Below are 13,422 nucleotides of genomic sequence, written 5' to 3'. Positions count from 1 at the left end.
ATGGCATAATGATATCCCTGAGTGAATTGTAAATGGGAACAAAGCCTTTCTGGGTTTTCCACATAAAATGAGAAAGACAGTAAATGTACTCAGGAATGGGATTTATGTGTATAACCTCCCACACGTGATGGGTGTGTAAAACAGCTTTCATAGAACTGAAGAATAGATATAGCTCAGACGTTAAGAGCACTGGCAGCTTTTTCAGAGGGGCTTCCCTACACCGGCATGGCAGCTCACGACTCCTGTAACTCTAGTCTTCTTGGGAGCTGACCCCCCACTTCTGGACAACAAGGGCAGTGCACACATAGCATATAGGCATATAAGCCGACAAAACACTGATACACATAAAACAGCATTCAAAGAGTCAGAAGCCATCTGAGTTTTCTGTTGTGTCTTAGGAAACCCTGAACTCTTGCAGGACTCCCTTAGGACAGTATATTGTACAAAAAGGAAGGTAAACAAAACTTGGGGACAGATGAGAGATTAGAGAGATGGCTCAGAGGGTAAGAGTGCTTACTGAATGCTCTTGCAAATGATCTGGCTTTGATTCCCAGCACCTTACATGGTGGCTCACAACTACCTGCACCTCCAGTCCCAGGGGTCTGATGCCTTCTGACCTCTGTGGGCTCCTGAATACATATGGCTCACATAAATTTATACAGGCACACATCCATACACATAAATAAAATAGAAAAAAACTTATGATAGTAAAAAGTCAGGCTGTATTTTCCATAGAAAATTGAGGTGGCAGTGGATAGGACTAATTTAATGAAGGAACAGTCATATATAATGTCGGAGTGAAGCAAGGGGAGCAGGTTCATCAGTAGGCAGTAGGAATTATAATCCTTAGGAGTTGTTAACTGGAACTGGAGAGATGGCTCAGTGGTTAAGAACACTGACTGTTCTTCCAAAGGTCCTGAGTTCAATTCCCAGCAACCATATGGTGGCTCACAACCATCTGTAATGGGATCTGATGCCCTCCTGGTGTGCATGAAGACAGCTACAGTGTACTCACATTAAATAAATAAATCTTTAAAAAAAAAAAGAAAAAAGAGTTGTTAACTGATGAATCGAAAGGTAGATGAGGCCCCAGAGTGAGACAGGAGAGCTGTCTTCAGAGTGGTACGGTTAAGTTACTGTTTCCTGAGAGAGGGTAGTGTCAGGAGGAAGGCTGTGACTGGAATGTGCCTTTGGGGATGGTGTGGGTTGCCAAGTACAGGTGTCCACTGCGCAGGTAAAGGTGAGAGGAAAGCTTGCAGGTAAGGGTTTCATCCAAGAACCAGCAACTGTGTCGGACACATACAAGAATGATTCATCCAAGGAACTGCTGGGCAGGAAGAAAGCCCAGGCCTGGGGAGCATGTGCAAGGATGGAGGGAGATGAGAGCGGCACAGTGCTCCTCGGTATTGCAGCCAATCAGTCTTGTTTCTAATTCTGCACAGTGCAATTGTGAAGCCTTAAGTTTTCTCTCACTGACATGTGAAACTGTAAGGTGTAGCTTGTTAATGAGCAGAGATTTGGATCTATTGCTTCTTCAGGACTGTATCTATTTCAGTTTCCATGTTGGGAAAGAGCTGGAGTGGACACTAGTGTGACAGTGATACTGTAACCATGGTTCTACTCTGGGATCCTCTAGTCTCCCCTTGTGATCATCTCCATTAAACTACTTCAGATGAGTCACAAGGTGTAGTATAAGGAATAGGGGGATTACTTCAAAACAGCAGAGTCTACACTGTGAAGTTGTGGGAGTGGACAGTGACCACAGAGGTGATTGCTCCTGTCTGTCCTCAGGCTTTTGGTTTTTCTGTGCTCTACAGAGCAGTTTTCCCTTAGGCTCTTTGTTCAGTGCAGGCGGTCAGCAGCTGTGTTGTCCTGACTCTTGCAGGAGGGCTCAGTGATGCAGATCGTATACTCTGTCGCAGTCCACAGCATCTCCCACTGTTAGGAGGGTCTCTGCACTTAGAACTGGTCAGCTAGTTGTTCATCAGTGGCCATGCAGACAGCTCCAGGAGTCAGCGCTCCTCTCAAGGTGGAGATCTGACTCATCTTGCAGCCCAAGCCTTTGTTGAAGTCCTGCTGTTGCAGTCTCTGGCTCTAACCTCAGCCACCACCATGTAGCTAGGAAGTACACTTTGAAGTTACTAAATCTCATTAGAATGTATGCATAGATACATAAATTAGTTGTAAGTTATAAAATTTACCAGATTTTTGTGATTAGAATTTGGAAATGCCTTTAAAAATCAAGTTTTATATATATATTTTTTTATTTATATATTTAATAGTTTTCATTTTAAAATAAAAAAAAAATGGAAATGTTACTTTCCTCTTTCTGTTCTTTAGACCATCCAATTATGATGGGTTTTGAGCCCCTTGTTAACCAGAGATTACTTCCACCCACCTTCCCTCGCTATGCAAAAATAATTAAAAGAGAAGAAATGGTCAACTATTTCTCAAGATTAATAGACAGAATAAAAACTGTCTGTGAAGTCGTGAACTTACCAAACTTACACTGTATCCTGGTGAGTATGCAATGATGTTCTGGAGCTCTGGTGTAGACAGGATAGCCTGTTGTTGAAGGGACGGACTGACTGGCAGCACACACTAGCACTGGGGTGGTGTGTGCATATACATAACACAGGTAACTCATGAGGACTTGATACATTCTTAGAAATTAAGAAGCTAAACTACAGTATTAGTAAATCACCCAAAGGTTAGGTTTTGATAACTGGGTTCTGCCTTCAAAATAATTTTTCTAAGAGAGAGAGAGAGAGAGAGGGAGGGAGGGAGGGAGGGAGGAAGGGAGGGAGAGAGAGAGAGAGAGACTGTGTGTGTGTGTGTGTGTGTGTGTGTGTGTGTGTGTGTGCGCGCGCGCGCATGCGCACGTGCGTACACACACATAGAAAAGAATCTTTTTAAACATCATAGGGGCATTGACTTTAGGGCCTGGAACATGCTTGCCCTCTACCCCAGCGCTGTGTTCCCATCCCTTTTAAATTTGTTTGATTTTGAAATAGACTGTCATTAAGTTGTTCAGGCTGATGCTGAATGACTCTGTAGCTCAGGGAGGCCTTGAATGTGTGACTTCCTGCCCCAGCCTCCCAAATAGCTGAGACTTCTGCTTGTGTTGCCTGTAGATTTTACTGTTCTTACAAATGAATATGGGATCATGGTGCTTGGTAACCTGTTTATTGATCTAAAGAAAGAAAACTTCTGTATTTTTAATCTCAGTAAATATGCATATCTCTACATTATTGAAGACAAATTCTAACTATAAACTTATGACATAATTTTTTTTTTTTAGTTTATTTATATCAAATTACATTTAGGTCATTTTCAGTGTTTTGCCTTTGTAACCTTTATATGTGACTCTATAGAACATGTGCTTCCTTTACTAAGTGAAAACATTTGTATAATTAGAAGCCCTCATACTTTGTAACATGTAGGAAGAACAGAGCCAAAACTCAGGGGTAAGGAGCACCAGGGAGACCAAAGCAGAAGCTTGGGTTATGGGCTAGCCTGGGCTGTGTAATGAGACCCTATCTCAAGGCAAAGCATAACAAACAGTACTAAATAAAAGAAAGGTCTGTTTTGAGAATGTTATTATACAGCAGTTGGTTCCCATACATTTCTACAAAATTGTTGTATGCATAAGTCAGATTTTTTTTTCTTAATACTTAAGCCTAGTGCTCACAGTATTCCTAGGTTTTTTTTTTTTCTATAGTTATTTATTGCTCTTTTTCATGCACATTAGAATAGTGATTATCAGGTTAACTTTGACAGAATAAAAATAGACAGAATAAAAACTGTCTGTGAAGTCGTGAACTTACCAAACTTACACTGTATCCTGGTGAGTATGCAATGATGTTCTGGAGCTCTGGTGTAGACAGGATAGCCTGTTGTTGAACTTTGACCCATCTGTTCTGTGTCCAGTGTAACTCATTCCTAGAGACACGCAGATGCAGCCAAGCAACCCCTTGCTGTCCTGTACTCCTCCCCAGGCTCTCTGCTTGCTTTAGTAGAGGGAGGTCAGAGCAGGCCTGAGCTGTGGAACTGGAGAGCTTAGGAAGAAAGGAAGGAAGTGAAAGACTGCAGGCAGTGGGGTGACTGGAGAAGAAGTGTGGCTGAAGCCACATGGATAGAGGGTTGGGGGGTGGGGGTGTAACAGTCTATGTACTGGGAAGCAAACCTGTCGTCGTCGTTGAGGTTTGAGTAGAGTGCCAGGTGGTCAGGTGTGCTTACATATAAGGAAACTAAGCCAGATTGAAAGGTACACTCTAGGCTCAGGGAGAGACCTAATTTCAAAGGTGGAGAGCCATCAAAGAGGAGCCCAACATTCCTCTGGCTTTCATATGCATTCAAAGCTGTGTGTACATCTGTGTGTACCTATACAGACATGCATATACGAGAGTGTATTTGTTATATTATTTTTAACTTGAAAAACTTGAAACATTTTAAATATTCAGTGGTGACTATCCACTCTGTGAGATGGGTAGAATAAATGCCATTCAGCCACTGAACAGTATGTTTCATGAATGTTAGTGTTGTAAATAATATTTAAAAAAACATCCTGGCAAGGGGTTCTTTCCTGCCTTTGACCATTTATGTTCCCAGAATGAAACACACACACAGCTTCATATTTTAATCTGCCTCGAGCAGCACAGTAGCTGGGCAACTGCCTACCCTCCATGCTGTCAGAATCTACTTCTCCAGCCAACCTACTCCATGTCAGTTTTAGAGTGTAAGGAAAGGGTGTACGTCCACTGTGTGCTCTCAATACGCAGAAGCTAGACTGTGCTAGACTGTCCACTGAAACATGTAGATTATGCACATGGGGTCCTGGCTAGTTTTATGTCAACATGAGCTAGAGGAAAGGAAGAAACCTCAACTGAGAAAATGCCTCCATGAGACCCAGCAGCAGGGCATTTTCTTAATTAGTGATTGATGGGAGAGGATCCAGCCCATGGTGGGTGATGCCACCCGTGGGCTGGTGGTCCTGGGTTCTATACGAAAGCACGCTGAGGAAGCCAGAGGCAGCAGGCAGGGCCCCTGCATCAGCTCCTGTGTCCAGGTTCCTGTACTGACTTTCTTCAGTGATGGATTGTGATGTGGAAGCATAAGCCAAATAAACCCTGTCTTTCCTCCCCAAGTTGCTTTTGGTCCAGTTTAATCACAGCAGTAGTGGCCTAAGACACATGGAGTATAAATAGCTGAAGAAAAGCAAAGGGTGTTCATGCTTAAAATTTAGATTGAAGACGAGAACTCAGCAAAGGAACTGGAGTGATGGTTTATAAAGACAGTAAGTGTAACTAAAGAGTAGAGGTTTGTTTACTTTCTCCTAAAGGAGTTAACACTGCACATGAGTGTAGAGCACTGCATTCTAGGCCTCATAACTAGAGGGGATAGCAGTTACAGGAGAAAAGAAAACACTGCTTAAGTAGGTGGGACTTAGATGACTGCCCTCCCTCCCAGTCTCCTTCCTCCTCTCCGGGCTCCAGCCTCCCTTCCTCTCACCTGTTTAAAGAACGTTTCATAAGAGATTGGCGTGCCAGAGTCCAGCAGTCATACAGCTTTGTTCTGATGGTTTGCGCTGTGACAGGCTTCTCGGATGCCCTCTCTGTTATTGGTGAGTGCTGCACTCAGGAGGATTCACTCTGCTTTGGAGACTGACAGGGACAGCTGGCTGCTTGAGGATACAAGCTTTCCATGGTGGCATCACCTGGGAACACATATCCCTTACCTTTTGTTCTCAGGCCAGCCTGCAGTATTGTAGGCATTCCAGCACCATAGAACTATCTATAACAATTTCAGATGCTAAAATTCATGCATATAAAAATTGGTAGGTTCAGAAAATAAGCTAATAAATTAGCCAGTGTCTCTCAATCTTTAAGTGGTAATGTTTTTGTATCTTTTCTTGTCATTTCCCTCTTATATGAACCCATATTTCTTGTCTTCATCTAATATAAATCCAGTTACCTAGTTACTAATTCATTCCCTCCCTCCGTCTCTTCCTTTCTTTAATTCTTTTTTAAGGTGTCTTCATTATTTACGTTATGTGCTTGTGTTTGTCTGTGTGGGTGTGTGCACATGAACTTACTGTCTTGGAGGCTAGAGGTGTCAGATCCCTCTGGAACTGGAATAAGAAGCACTTGAGGTTGTGAGCTGCGTATTGTGGGTTCTGGGAACTATGTTTGGTTCTGGGCAGGAGCACTGTATCCTCTTAACTTCTGGACATTCTCTCTCCAGCTCACATGCATATTTAACTTCTTTTAACTGAGAGCTCAAGTCTGTTCTCAGTTGTTGATATTATTTTCTTGGTGTACAAATTTAAAGTGATGTGCATATTTTGTTTTGTTTGGTTCTTGAAGAAGTTTTGTAGACTTTAAAGTTGACCTATTGGTATAATTAGATATATTCTATATAACTGACCTGTAATTCTTTATCTTATTTTAACTATAGTAGAATATTATTTCCAAAAATATACATTTTATATGCAAACATCTCTGGCTTTTTAAAAATCTATTAATTATACTACTTTTTCTCTGTGTTTCTATTAGGATTTTTTCTGTGAATTTAGTGAGCAGTCACCATGTGTTCTTTCAAGATCTCTGTTACAAGTAAGTTCCACTGTTTTGATGAACAAAAAGTAGATGCTCTTAAAGGTGTTACAGAGTGATACCTGTATTGGTTTCATTTGCCTTAACCTCAGTTAGGTGTGAGCACTGCACTACTGAGCTGTCCCTTCTCACTGAAGTGCTGACACCACAGAATAAACCTCAGAAGCTTTGTAACAATTAAGATTGCACAAGATAACTATCTGACCATGTTTAGAATCAAGTAGGATTCAAGACGAGGAAGATAGGGGGAGAAAGACTTTAAATATTGGGAAATTAAATAACACTTTTAAGTAATTCCCAGGTCAGAGGTTTTTTATCTGGGAAATTGAAACTTTTTGAATTAAATGAACTGGCTGGATGCATGGCTCTGTAGCTAAAGCATGCTCTACAGAAGCCTGATGGACAGGACTTGTCTTCCTTGAGTCCACAAAATGACTGAGTGGGTGTCCCCAGAGCAAACTGTGGTGTGAGGCTAGCCACATTGATGGGCTCTGGACTTGATTAAGAGACCCTGGCTCAGTGTATAAGGTAGAGGAAGGAGTGATTCAATGTGGTTCCTGCTATCAACCGTGGGCCTCCACTTGTACGCTCACACATATGCATGTGTGTGTGCGTGTACCCGTACACATGCAAACCATGCATCCATGTGTATTCAAACAAGAAAATAGAAAAGGGGAGGGAGCAAAATGTTTATTATACAGCTAAAGGCCTTAGCTGTCAGTATTGAGTACTGTTTAAAGTTGAAAAACGGTGCTGGGCTGGGGAGTATGGCTCAGTAGAGTGCTTGCTACATACACATAAGAACTAGACCTGGATCCACAGAAGCCAAGTGAAACGCAGGGGTTGCTGGTCAGCTAGCAACAGCTGAGGTTGCCCTCCACCTGCATGTGCATACCTCCCACATCTGTACACAGAAACATACCCAAAACCAAGACAAACTATTAGTCATTTAAACCTCCAACTTAAGAAATAAAAGGGCAAACTGAGCAGGAAAGAAAAGGAAATAGCAAAGGTCAGAGCAAAAAGATATGAAGCAAACAGTAGAGAAAGCCAGTGTACCTAAAGGCTGGCTGAAGACAACAGGAGGATATGGATAATTCTGAGAATAATATAGAAGTGTTGTGTGAAACTAGAAAAGGCCTTAAACAAAATGACATAGCGCTTTAAAGACAGACTCCTGAAACTTAAGGCATAATGTGAACAACCTTGAATCTGTTAAATACGTTGAATTAATAGTCAAAACCCTTGTAACAATGAAGATTCTAAGGCAGTTCAACATAGTCCATTTCAGAAACTAGAAAAGGCAGAACACTTAGGATTTGAGGTCAATTTAAGTCAGTAACAAAGCCAAACTAAAATCAAACATAGGGAACTACTAAACATTGTCCCTGATAACAGAAAGCAAGCCATAGCAAATGAAGCCAGTAGTATATAGAAGTATAATTACATCATGACCAACGGGGCTAGTCCTGGGAAGGCCAATGCGGTTCAGCATTTGAAAGTTCATGTACGCCGGGCGGTGGTGGCGCACGCCTTTAATCCCAGCACTTGGGAGGCAGAGGCAGGTGGATTTCTGAGTTCGAGGCCAGCCTGGTCTACAGAGTGAGTTCCAGGACAGCCAGGACTACACAGAGAAACCCTGTCTCGAAAAACAAAAAAAAACAAAAAAAAAAAAAACAAAACAAAAAAACAAAAAAAAAAAGAAAGTTCATGTACTTTGCCATCCGATGGGAAATCTTGGTAAATTAAGAAAAATGTGATAGGATTCAACATTAATTTATGATTTTAAAAACCAGAACCAGAAGTAAAGGTTTTAATAAAGGTCTGTACAGAAAATCCTGCAGGTAGCAGCACACTTCCCCATGAAGAGATCTGCATTCCTCCTGAGACTGGGAAGGAAGGCATTGAGGCTGACCACTCACCTCTCTCCTCCCTTCACCTCACTGTTACCGCAGTGTCAGCCGGTGCACTAGGGCTACTGCATGTGGATGAAAAGTGTCTTATGTAAAGACGGCAGACTTCCTATGTAGAATGCTAAGGAGTCTACAGAGAACCTGCTAGAAAGAGTGGATAAATTAATAAATCTATATAAAAACTTATTTCCATATACCTATAGTAATAAACAATGAGAGATCAGTATTTTTAAATAGTGCCGTTGTGCCAGTGAGATGGCTCGGTAGGTGAAGATGTTTGTCATGCACACCTGGACACCCGTTCCATGCCCAGAACCACACAGCTGTCCTCTGACTTGGGTCATGTGTGTTTCCTCTCCTGCTCCCAACTAAAAGAATTATTTTTATTTACTTTACAACCCAATTGTCGCCACCCCCTGAGCCCCACCTTCCCCCCGCCTCCGTCTTACCCTTTAAAATCCCATTACACCTCCTCTTCTTCTCAGAAAAAGGGAAGACACCCCCCCCCCCTTAGGTACCACCCGACCCTGGAACATCCAGTCATAGTAGGCCTAAGCACATCCTCTCCCACTGAGGCTGAACCAGGTAGTCCAGTTAGGGGCAGGGTATCCAATGGCAGGCCACAGAGTCCGAGACAGCCTCCATCTGATAGCAGACCCACATGAAGACTAAGCTGCGCATCTGCAACAAATGTGTAGCAGGCCTAGGTCCAGCCCTGCGCGCTTTTGGATTGGTGGTTCAATTTCTGTGAGCTCCCATAGGCCCAGGTTAGTTGACTCTGTAGGTCTTGTGGCGTCTTTGATCCCTCCAGCTAGCTTACTTCTGTTCCCCACTCTTCCACAAGATACCTGGGCAAAACCAGTCTTGAAGGGGACAGAGAATGAGGGAGGTCGAGGGCTATCCCACCACACTTCAGTGCTAGCAAGTGATGGATGAGTCGCTGCAGCCAGTGAGTCCGCTCATATATAGGCTTCCAACATATAAGCTTTTCCTGAGAGATAGATGTCACCAAATAACTGAGTAGTATTATGGGATGTGTTTAGCAGAGGTCTGTTGTGATCCCACTACTTCAGCTCAACATTATCCTTCTTGACTTAGGATATTTACACTTGTATGTGCTATTTAATCTGTTTCAAAATGCTCCTTGAATAAAGATTAATGCGGCTGGAGAGATGGCTCAGTGTTGAAGAGTCCTTGCTGCTCTTCCTGCACACCTGAGTTGGACCCCAGCACCCACATGGCAGCTCTCAGCCATCTGAAACTCCCTTCCCAGGAGATGTGACTCCATAGACATACAAGCATGAGTGTGGTGCACGGATACACATTCAGAACATAGCATAAAAATGAAAGAAGTAAGCATTTACAAACTGATTTGGAAAATAAAGTATCTCCTTGGTTTTGCATTTTACGTCCTTTATATTCTGTAGTATTTACAGTAGTATGTCAGTCAGTGGTGATAGCTGCATGTGACAGTCGTAGTGATACACTAATATGTCTCATTGTTGTTTTAAGACCACTTTCCTTGTGGATAACAAAAAAGTCTTTGGAACTCATCTCATGCAAGACATGGTGAAAGACGCCCTTCGCTCCTTTGTCAGTCCTCCGGTGCTCTCCCCCAAGTAAGTGTTCCCAGACATGTTAAGTGTATCCTGTGAATGTCCAGCTACTCTGGACATTATAGATGAAGACCTCTTAGGACCAGTCTCCATATAGATGTGTCAGTTTTCTTCAGATCGCTCTCCTTGTCATAGAAGCTGAGTGAGGGCATGCAGCCATCATCTGAACTGGGTCTTTGAGAGATGACCAGGACTTTTTTTTTTTTTTCCAACAGAGAGGAAAGAACTGAGGCTTTTTCATTCAGAGAACCCAGTATTTGTAAAAGCATAAGAATATGAAATGTATTTTCATACATGAAATATTAACTAGTACTTCAACTTTTTTGCCATGATTTGTTGAGTAAATCAAACACACGACACATAAAAGTCTGATAGTTTTCTGTGTCTGGGTTTCTTGGAAATAGATCTTGAGATCAGTATTCATGTAAATGTACTTAGAGATGTTGCCAGGAAAAGCCAGCAGTGTTGTAGGCCAGCAGCACATGAAAAGGAAGCAGCTCGGGGGTGCCGTGTACTCCACTGCATGTTTGTTCAGTCCTGTAGGAAGCTGTGCAGACAGGGGAGGTCACAACCTCAGGATTTCCTCCTAGGGACAAAGGAACCTGCGAGTTTGTCCCGGGAGACTGTAGATACAGCTGTCAACCCCTCATGTTCACTGTACAAGCAGTGGTCCTTGTGACTCCTCCTAGAAGGCCTGGTGTCCTCTGGTCTGATCCTTGCCTGTCCTTGCACCAGTAGCTTCATCTTACTGCTCCTGCTGTCCCATCCACTTCAGGCAGGCCAGCTTTCTTGCTGTTTTGGAAGTGTGTATGTTCTCTCCCATGCTGGTCTTTACATGGGGTGAAGGATGTTCTGCAACCACTGCCTTGTCTGTGCAGTACCTACCGCTTTCGGCACCTCGCTCCAGTTAAAGCCTGCCTTCAGTCCTGTTTCTCTCGTAGTTTCCTGCTTTGTTATTATGCTGCTCTCTCGAATTAGAACATAACCCTCACAAACGCAATGTTAGGTGCTACAACTGAGACTGGCATGTGGTAAACACCCAGTAAGTGTTTGTTGAATGAGTGAAGAAGTGAAGGGCAGGGGAGATGGTGTAGGGTAACACTTGTGTGTCTTGAATGTTCAGATAAGGGTTGTGCTGAATGGGGAGCTACTCAGGTTTTTAAAAGGGAAATGGAATATTGAGTGTCTTGTTTAAAAGGAGGAAAACTGGTGATGAGAAAGAGAGCAGGTGATTTGCATATACAGATGGGGCAAACTCAGCACATGAAGGACAGGGCAGTGTAGCCACAACTCAAAAGTTGGTAATGTAGTGATTGAATAGGGGACAGAGAGACAGAGAGAGGGGTGAATGAAGGTCAAGAACAACTCTGTGGAGTCAGTTGTCTTCAGCCTTTATAAAAAGTGGGTTGTTAGTTGTTTTTATGTATGTGTGCCTTGTAGCTTTGTGGGTTTATTTGCACCACATGCATGTAGTTGCTCTTGGAGACCAGAGGAGCCAGAAGTGGGTAGTTACAGGCAGTTGTGAGCTGTGTGATTTGGGTGCCAGGAACAGAACCCAAATCCTATGCAAAAGTAGCACATGTAAACACGGATTTGTCACTCCAGTTTTGTCTTCAACATTTTTATGTTTGGGATTGAAGTCAAGCTTGCAATCTTGACAGAAATCACCTTCACCCATTGAGCCGTCTCAGCCCTAATTTGCCTTTTTAAAAAATGCATTTAAATAAGAGGAATACAGAAGAATGAAAAAGATACCAAAAAACTATCTGCTATCAAACGCAGTTATATTTCTGATGGTAATGTGTAAAGGTAAGCATATATGCCTATACCTGTGTTCATCTGGCAGCTTTTATCATGAACTTTTTTTTTAGTTATAATTTTATTCTCTAATAGGTACAATACTAAAACACATATTTTAAAAAGTTTTATTAAAACAAAACTGTACAAAAAAAAATCAGTATACTACATTTTAATTACAGAATAGTCTACTGTCTAAAAGGCACTAATCCAGAATAGGAGATACAATGAAACAGGACTGATTGAACTATTTAATCAGTACAGTAGAGCGCTTGTTTCTTAGACCATTTACATCGAGAAACAAGAGCTTCTTGCTATAGTCATCACACATTGTTAGAATCTGAGTCCTACTGGGAAGGTGCAGTATCACTCCCTAGAGTAGGCTCCACCAAGCACCAGGACGGGGGGGGGGTGGGGGGGTGGGGGGGGTGGGGGGGGGGTGGCCAGCGTTGGGTAGCCAAGCTTGTCTTGGCCTCTGGTGGGTTGGTTCTGGCCATGATTGACAGCCACTCTAACTTTCTCCTGTTTAGCACTGGCAAAGTGCATTCTGAGATGCTCCAGGTAAAGAATTGGTGGCAGCTCCGATAGGGGAGGTATCTGGTAACTCTGTCTGAAAAAGCAGCAGCTACCTGGGAGACATGGCCCAGTGGTAGCCAGGGGCTAGGAACTATGCCAGGCAGAGCCACCTGAGCAATGGAAAGAAGTCTCCCCTTGCTCCCTGGGTCTGTGAGTGTCCAACAATCTTGTCTGGGAAATTGGTTTCTAAAAAGGGAGTTTTCTTCCTAGAGACAAGTCAGAATGCTATACCATGCCTGGCCTCAGGGGTGCAAGCTTGCCCCCCTCCTGCCTGTTAGGTGGCCATACAGCTCCTTGAACCCCAGCGTTATTAGCACAGACTCTGGCTTAAGGAAGAAGGATACTGCAGCTTTCCAAACAGTGTCATACACAGAGAAGACGAAGACAGGCATCTGATGTTAACAAAAATAAGTAACAAAGAAATGGGATTAAAGCAAATCTCTTCCTCACAGCGCCCATACTACACCCTTCTTCTGCTTAGCAGAAAATTGTATGTACACAAAAATACAAATACACAATTTTGTAGAACGGTGTGATTTTTAATATATATATTTATACATATATAAATATATATTTATACAAGTGGCAGGTTAGTTCATTATATAGCTTTTTGCACTTTTGGCTCATATACAGCAAGGCTTATAAACCCAGCTTTAGCTTTCATTCAGATTTTATAGCTTTTGAACACATTTTTCACATTTAAAGCAGCATCCAGTTTGCACTAGGAGTCTGTGGTGATTATGGGGAAAGATGGGGTCAAGAGGTTATGGGAGTGGGGTGGTATACATTCCAATGTGTGTGGCATTTAAGGAGGATTCCATGATGGCCCGTTGAGGTAGACTGAACACCTTACAGCAGACTCCGACACAGGTGTGATTCACCCTCAGGGACACATGGCACACAAGG

At 42.7% G+C, this 13,422-nt stretch overlaps 1 protein-coding gene across 5 annotated transcripts in view; it reads left to right on the top strand.

Moving 5' to 3' along the window:
* The window catches only part of Naa35 (N-alpha-acetyltransferase 35, NatC auxiliary subunit), a 58,743-nt gene that overhangs the window by 26,185 nt on the left and 19,136 nt on the right, over positions 1-13,422 (top strand). For all 5 annotated transcript variants that reach the window (XM_034510436.2, XM_034510437.2, XM_076938888.1 and 2 more), the window contains 3 exons: positions 2,341-2,519; positions 6,555-6,614; positions 10,040-10,146. In XM_034510436.2, coding sequence (XP_034366327.1) covers positions 2,341-2,519; positions 6,555-6,614; positions 10,040-10,146 — 346 coding nt within the window. The remainder of the gene's footprint in view (positions 1-2,340; positions 2,520-6,554; positions 6,615-10,039; positions 10,147-13,422) is intronic.

This window comes from Arvicanthis niloticus, chromosome 8 (assembly GCF_011762505.2).
Source record: "Arvicanthis niloticus isolate mArvNil1 chromosome 8, mArvNil1.pat.X, whole genome shotgun sequence".
In the NCBI taxonomy this organism is placed as follows: Eukaryota; Metazoa; Chordata; class Mammalia; order Rodentia; family Muridae; genus Arvicanthis; species Arvicanthis niloticus.
This window is presented reverse-complemented; position numbering and strand designations above follow the sequence as displayed.